Consider the following 8175-nt stretch of genomic DNA (forward strand, 5'->3'; position numbering starts at 1 on the left):
AGCTGGTAGACCTCACGTCACGTGTGTTCCACAACAAAACGCCGGGGTGGAAAAGTCTGAAGCTGGTGGAGGACACGCACCCCTAAAGGCACGAGGATCCACCACACAGTTCCCCCGAGGACACGGCCATGAGCCTAGCTGGCGCCCCCCAAGGACCCACTTAGCACAAGGTGGACGGGCTGGACCGGACACTGTCGACGCAGGCCCACGGGCCCGGCCTCCAAGGGGGACGCTCACTCGAGCTGCCTGCTACTCTTCGTTCATACCCTCTCCCTCGTCCAGCTTGATCCACCGGGCCCCACTCCCAACATCAGGGACACACAGCTCCCACCCTGGTGGGTGGGGCTGGGCACCCAGTGGTGGGAGACAGGCCAGAAAGATGAGCAAGTGACTTATGTAATTTTAAGTGATTTATTCCAAAAAGTGATCCACCATGGAAATGCCCACTGAGCAAGCTGGGTAGGGACTGGGAGGCTGCACTCTAAACGGTGGGCAGGGCAGGGCAGGAGTGACGGAGGGCAGAGACCCCACAGGGGCGGGGCGGATACCCAGTGACAGGAACAGAGCCTGGGGAGTTGTGAGGAGGCGGGGGCCATGGAGTGGGCGCCAGGAGAGTGACCGGCACATATGTTTATTCCAAGGTCAGCCCAGCTGCCGCACCGAGAACAGACTTCAGGGGTAAGAGCAGAAGCAAGGGGGTGGGACAGGAGAGGAAGGTGGGGGTCCACCGCGGGCTGGGACCAGGACAGGCTGTCACCCTGGGGCGTGCGGTCCTCACCTTTAGGGGGCTCTCTGGACAGCAGGCCCGGCTCCTGCGCCTCCTCCTCCTCCTCCGACAGCTCCTCCTCCTCTGACAGCTCCTCCTCCTCCAGTTCATTCATGAGCTCTTCAATGGCCAGTGGGGCCTGCTCCACGATTGTTTCAAAGATGCCTTGAGCGATGTTGTGCAAAACCAGGGAGCTGAGGGGAAACACAGAGCCGCCATCAGGATGGACCATGCTTGAGCCCGCCCCTCCCCATGCTGGCCTCTGGACCTCGCTGGACTGTTGTGAGCACACGGCATCTTCCAAGGGCAGCTCCTCAGGGACTCAACAGAACAGAGGAGGCAGGCGGGAGACAGCACTCACTCCTGAGTCTGGGCAGCGATCGTGCAGAAGGGCCCGATGAGCCTGAGGTTCTGGTCCGCGGTCAGCTGCAGGGAGAGGGCTGGGGCTCAGCTCCCAGGCCACAGGCACCGAGCAGCCTGGCTACTGCCCCCCTCACCCTGCCCAGCTGCCGACCACCTACCTCGTGGGCGCCCACTTTGGTCAGCTCCTCCAGGAAGATCTCGATGAAGTGGCTCTTCACCCCGTTGGGGGCTTCACTGTCCGGGTGCAGGATCTCTGTCGTTAGCAGCTCCAGCAGCCGTTCGGTTTGTCTGGGGAAGAAGCGGCAAGTCAGGCAGCAGCACCAGGGGCCGCTGACCCCAGCAACACCAGGGTGCTGTCCCTGGACCAGAAGTGACCCAGGCCGGGGCCGGAGACCTCTCCTCCAGGCCATGACACACACATACTTACCGAATGTCACCCTCAGTCTATTACATGTGTGAGAATGGAAAAGAGCCAGAAAAGCAGATAAACTAGCTGTTTACACAGGGCAACGGGAGGCCACCAGCTTCTTCATTAAGGATCTGAGGCTGAATTACCAGCAACAACGAGGATGGAACTACCTTCCTAACAACACCCCCCAAGTCAACACAAGTAATACCATCGCTTCCACCGAGCCCACTGCAAACCCTGCACCACCCCCTCCCCTCGACCAAGACAGCAGAGCCCTATACCTGTGGCGGATTCAAAAAAAAAAGACAGCAGAGCCCTAAATCCTGATATGAGGGACACTGCCAGCCTCAGGCCTTCACAGGATTTTTAAGGATGAAGATCACTAAAAACCAGAGGCAGCCTGGCCCTAAACGTGGAGTCAAGTTACCCACAGCCATTCTCAATGTAGAAAAACAGCTCCAGTAACTACAGTCCAACTCCTGGTGATTTTTTATTGGCTGGAGGTTAGGCCAGGGCTAAGACTTGAACTCTGTAATCCAGAAGATGGAAAAGTCCTACAGCGATGCGGGCCGTAAGCTGCCCTTTCCAGTCTGGCAGCTGTTTTGACATCTGGGTCCTAGATTTATTATCCTTATGCTTAAAAATAAATTACTTTACCATCACTTTTTAAACACAAATCAATTCAAAATCTGCTGTTTCTAAGCCCTTTCCCCTAGCACCCGCCCTCCCCAAATTTGGTGGCGGCAGGACACTCAGGTGGGATGTTTGGACACACTTTCAGTAAAATAAAAAAGCAGTCTCTATAAATTCCACACCCAACTCCACACCCCTTTTGTACCAAACACAGACCACCACCATATTTTAAGAGTAACTGTCAGAGTCTCCTGGTGGCCTAGTGGATTCCGGCTTTCATGCCATGGCCAGGGTTCAAACTGGGGTTCAAACCCTGGTTGGGGAACTGAGGCCCCACGACCCATGCAGCATAGCCAAAAAAAAAATTTTTTTAAATACTTGTCTGCTGGAATTAAAATTGCTTTTCAATGTTTTTAAAAAGTTTTTCTGGGTTCTTTATACTGAGCACACATCCCCCCTATCATTAAAAAAAAAGTTTTTTAAAAATTTAATTTCAAAAACTTTAAAACATGAAATCTGCAGAAACTCACTTTATGTTGTGATGTCAGACCGCCCCCTGGAGGTTTGGAAACCTGCTGGCTGGCGGAACCAGGAAGCAGGGCCGCGGGTGACAGACAGGTCCAGGCAGCAGTAGCCCCGCCCATCTGCCCAGGGAGCCCTGCCCACCTGTCTCCAGGAGGGACTAGCGGGGAGGGATAGCTAAGACCAGCAGAGCCCTGCCCAGCCCTACTGGAGGAGCCCACCCAGCTGCCAGTTGCTAGGGAGGCCTAAGGTGAGCCAGGAAACACAGACCCTCAGTCTGGAAGGATACAGACCACCCAGCAATGGGTGTGAGCAGCACGGGCGGCTGCGGCACCCACCTCTCGTCCCATCCCTGCGTCTGCAGCACCGTCAGGGCCTCGTGTAGGACCATCCGCATGAGCTGTGGCACAGGAGGAGACCCCGTGAGCAGCCCAGCCCAGACATCCCCGCTGCCTGCCATCTGTGTGCCCACTGTGCACCATGGGCCCTCCAGAGTGGCTGGGGGCTGGGCCCCGGGCCGGGATGCCAGCCTCCCAGGAGCAGCAGGATGGACGCTGGGGAGTGACCGTAGCACCAGGACTGATGGCTATGATGGATGTTCCCAGAGTGAAAATAGGACGAGAAGAAGCCCCTCTGCGGGAGCGAAGCCTCCAGACACACAGGTCTGTGCCACGCGGTGCTCACCCCTCAGGGGCCTTGCCCTCGCCACTGTTGGGCAGGGGCACCAAGACCAGGTGCCTGGACGCCGAGCTCGGCTCCCGGAGCGCTGTTCCCCAGCCCAGCACTGTGGGGCCCCTTGCAGGGAGCGGGCCACATCCTCACCATGTAAAACTTGTCCAGACGCAGCCTGTCGATGCCCGGCCACTCACGGTTCATGGTCTGCCAGAAGGTCTGAAGGAACAGGTGCTCTGGGGGAGGGACAAGACCAGAAGGGTTGGGGGGAAGCGGCAGCCACCTCTGGAGGGCAGGGGAGAGCAGAGACCATGAAGAAACCTGGTCAGGAGGTCCCACGGCAGTGGCCTTGGGGCTCCTCGGCCTGAGTGCGCTAAGAGCAGTGCTGCGGATCTGCCTTAAAAATGGGACTTTCAGGAACCTCAGAAAGAAAAGTACAGCCCAGCCACAAGCCTGAACCATAGCCACATCCTCTGAACATCAAGCGTAAAGAGAAGGTGAGGCCTGGCAGGAGAGGTGCTGCCCAGGACGCACCCCCCCACGCAAGCACTGCCACTGCCCCTGCCCCATCACCTACACCCCACCCCACCACTTACCCCACTGGATCCACTGACCTGATCAAACACAAAACCCTGCCAATAACAGGTATGTCAGGACCAGGGGGGCTGTGGGTTCAACCAGGTCTCCAAAGTCCTAATCCTCAACCCTCAGTAATACTAACTATACTTGGGAGACAGGTCTTTAAAGAGGCGATGAAGAGAAAAGGCCACTGGTGATTCAAGACACAGATATGCACAGCCAGACGGCCACGTGAGGACACAGGAAGAGACGGCCATCCACACTCCCAGAGAAGAGGCCCGAAGGGATCCTGGCCTGCTGATGCCCTGACCTCAGGACATGAAGGCCACCACTATCGCCTGCTGCAGAGCATCCCCAGAGAGAGGGCTGGTCAGACAGCCCAGTGAAGGACAGAACTGCGTCCATTACCTCACTCAAGTGTCACCAACTGAACGCTCTGTACCCGCCCTCATGCTGAGCACGGAAACGTTTCTGCATGTTCTTAAAAGGTGAAACTTACAGAGAATGGACTTCCTCACATGCAGTACAGAGAGTCTCCCAAGAGAAGAAAGTAGTGTCTGTAACTGCACAACCCCTGCTTCTGATGACTTTGGCTACTTAACCGTAACCGAACTACACCTACCCACACAGCCAGGGCACCACCAGCAATGGTCCCAGTGGTCCCAAGGTCCAGGCCAGGGAGACCGCCCAGCCTTGGCTGCCCTTGGAGCAGGGTAGGGAGGTCACAGATGCTGGCACACGGGCCCCATCCCCACAGCTCGGCTCAACAGGACCAGGGTCTACATACACATCAGGATTTCTAAAGACACAAGTGATGCCAAAGGGCAGGCGACAGGGCTGAGGATCCCTGATGCTGGTCCAAAGAAGACTCAGGAAGACACACTGCAGGGAGCACACGCCGTCAGCTGCGGACACTCCACAGCTTCCACCAAGATTCTAAATGGAAGGCATTAGCCCTCCAGATCTCGGACAGCTCCAGACCTCTGTCCTGGGTGAGTGAGGAACACATGCTGGAAAGCAGAGTAGCCTCTCCCGCACCAGCAAACACTGGCCGGGATGGGGCCCTCGCGCCCAGCCTCAGAACGCAGGCCTCGTGTTCAGGGGCTGGGTCTCTGCGGATCCAGCCTCACTGCTGGGGCTCACCGTGGCAAGGATACTTACGTGCCTCTGTGGTCTGGAAAGCATGGACAAGCTGGGAAATGGTCCGGCCAAGTTCCTCCTGCACAGCAAACAAGACAAATGCCCTCAGTCCCCGAACAAATGGGCTTCTGTGCGACAAGCAGCGGCAGGAAGAAACTTAACTGTCCTCACTCATCGTGCGATCCGGCTCCACAGGGCCCCACAGCCCAGCGAGCCTGGAGTCTGGAAGTCTCACACCACTAGAAGAGGCCTCCCCTGAAGGCCATGCCCATCTAGCCCCACAAAAAGCAGGGGCAGGGACTGCCCTCCTGACCAAAGACCATCACTCAGTAAAGGAGACTGACAGTCAAAGCGGGGAGGGGAGCAGGAGCCTGAGAGCACACAGCCACCCGAGAGGGGGCTGAGGAGACCCCCAGGTTAGCAGCTGCCTGCCGCCTCGGTGTACAAGCCCACCTCGTGCACTGGGCCCCAGTGTAGCCTCTGAACTTCACTAAGTACCCTCACCACGCAGGGTGTTCCGAAGCGTGAACAATTCCCACTGAGACACACCCCAAGAAAGGCATGTCTTGAGGGCAGTGACACCACTCTGTAAGGTACACAGCGATGGACATGCGCCATGATACACGTACTCAACCCATGGATGGTACAACAGGGCAACCCTCACGGACTCTGGGTGCTGATGATGTGCTGGGTGGGTCCATGGATTGTGAGAAAGGGCCCACTCCCGTGGGGGTGTTGAGTACGGGGGGAGGTGGCAGGTGAGAAATCGCAGTACCTTCTCCTCTCGTGTTGCTGTGAAACTAAAACTGCTCTAAAACATAAGGCCTATTTTTATAAAAGACAATTAAGAAAAAAAGGCTAGGGACTTCCCTGGTGGTCCAGTGGCTAAGACCATTCCACGCTCCCAATGCAGGGGGCCCAGGTTTGATCCAGGTCAGGGAACTAGATCCCACACGCCGCAACTAGGACCTGGTGCGGCCAAACAATTAGAAAAAAGGAAAAAATACTTGTCTCAGAAGACTTGGATGCTGTCCCCTGGTTTCCAGCATTTTTGCACTCAGCTCATCATCTCTGACAAACACAAAACAGGCAACCCAGGGACTTCTCCAGTGGTCCAGTGGTTAGGACGCTAAGCTTCCTCTGCAGGGCAATGGGTTCAATCCCTGGTCCTGATCAGGGTACTAAGAGCCCACAACCGCTCCCACCCCTGGCCAAAAAAAGCCAGAAAACCCAATTTTCAGCCACAATGTACCCTGGCATTCACCAGCATCGCTATGGTGCCCAACTCACCAAGTGTGAGACCCTCCCTAACCCAAGGCCATGGCCCTCCAGGCCTTAAGGAAAAATAGCATCAAAGCTATAAAACTGCGCTCAGTACGTCTGCTGGAGCAAAATGAGGGCTGACAACATGCTCGTCCACCCTCCCACTGATACTGTGGCCCCGGTGCCTTCTGTAGCCTCCTGGGCGCTCACCTGCAGCAGTGGCTTGTCCTGCATCCACATGCAATAGAACAGCCCTTTCCACACCTTCAGCAGCTCATCATGAGTGAAACCACCTGCGCCAGAAACGGGACCATTCAGACTAAAGGAACACCATCTTTCAGTGCCAGAACAGCCAGAGAACTGTGACTGCCTGAATCAGACCAAAGTCCTCTTACTGTACAGGCGCCTGGCCCTCGCTCTCAACCAATCCTCCCAACCCAGAACCTGCTGGGCCAGTGCCTACAGGGTCTCCTGCAGGTAACTGTTCTTTGATTCATTCAATAAATCTTTACCGAGAATCTCCAAGTATCAGAGACTGTGCTCCATTTTTCAGATTCAAAATTGAATGAGTCACAGTTTCTTGGGCTGGATGGTGGCTACGCATGGGAACCTGTTGGCCACAGATCACCCAGTGTTACACCCGGGCTTGGCACACTTTTCAAATTTTAAAGTTACACATTTCCTCATTCAGGCTCGTTATGACAAAACTAGACAGCATATTAAAAATCAGAGACATTACTTTGCCGACAAACATCCATCTAATCAAAGCTATGGTTTTTCCAGTAGTCACGTATAGATGTGAGAGGTGGACCGTGAAGAAGCTGAGCACCAAAGAATTGATGCTTTTGAACTGTGGTGTTGGAGAAGACTCTGAGAGTCCCTTGGACTGCAAGAAGATCAAACGAATCAATCCTAAAGGAAATCAGTCCTGAATATTTATTGGAAGGACTCATGCTGAAGCTGAAGCTCCAATACTTTGACCACCTGATTAGAAGAACTGACTCATTGCAAAAGACCCTGATGTTGTGAAAGACTGAAGGCAGGAGAAGGGGACGACAGAGGATGAGATGGTTGGATGGCATCATTGACTCGATGGACATGAGTTTGAGCAGGCTCTGGGAGTTGGCCATGGGGTTACAAAGAGTCAGACACGACTGAGCAACTGGACTGAATGACGAATATATAAACTGACTGATGAAGACAGATACATAAAATCAGCCAACAAGTATAGACTGAGCTCTTAACTATGTGCTGGCAGTTTCAGAGCAGTGGTTCTCAGACTTTATTAATAGGATGGCATCACCTGGCGGGTTTCTTTAAAGATTGCTGGACTTCCCAGGTGGCATGAGTGATAAAGAACTTGCCTGCCAATGCAGGAGACATAAGAGACATGGGCTCCATCCCTGTTGGTAAGATCCCCTGGAGAAGGAAATGGCAACCCACTCCAGTATTCTTGTCTGGAGAATCCCATGCAGAGAGGAGCCTGGTGGGCTTCGGCCCATAGGGTCACAAAGAGTAGAAGATGGCTGACAAGACTAAGCACATACACAGCCCATCTGCCAGAGCTTCTGATTCAGCAGGGCTTGGATGGGACTCACAAATTTACATGTCTAGCAAATGTCCAGGTGATGCTGAAGTTGCTGATGGAGCCACATTCTGAGAACCACTAAGGAGCGTGATTTCTGACAGCTGTATGCTGCATGAAACTCAGACGACAATCCAACAATTACACAAGAAAACACTATCAACAGCGACAAACGCCGCTCTGAGAGAAAAAACATGGTGCCCAACAGTGGGGAGCAGGGGTAGCGGGATATACGGGTTGACA

The 8175-nt window shown here is 54.7% G+C and overlaps 1 protein-coding gene across 1 annotated transcript in view; it reads right to left on the bottom strand.

The window, feature by feature from the left end:
- The window catches only part of RRP1 (ribosomal RNA processing 1), a gene marked incomplete at its 5' end in the record, with an annotated part of 14587 nt that overhangs the window by 5917 nt on the left and 495 nt on the right, over positions 1-8175 (bottom strand). Inside the window, 7 exons of the mRNA XM_010835005.1 lie at positions 779-960; positions 1128-1192; positions 1288-1417; positions 3032-3093; positions 3516-3601; positions 5106-5163; positions 6558-6640. Coding sequence (XP_010833307.1) covers positions 779-960; positions 1128-1192; positions 1288-1417; positions 3032-3093; positions 3516-3601; positions 5106-5163; positions 6558-6640 — 666 coding nt within the window. The remainder of the gene's footprint in view (positions 1-778; positions 961-1127; positions 1193-1287; positions 1418-3031; positions 3094-3515; positions 3602-5105; positions 5164-6557; positions 6641-8175) is intronic.

Source organism: Bison bison, unplaced genomic scaffold (assembly GCF_000754665.1).
Source record: "Bison bison bison isolate TAMUID 2011002044 unplaced genomic scaffold, Bison_UMD1.0 scf7180017864037, whole genome shotgun sequence".
Taxonomy (NCBI): Eukaryota; Metazoa; Chordata; class Mammalia; order Artiodactyla; family Bovidae; genus Bison; species Bison bison.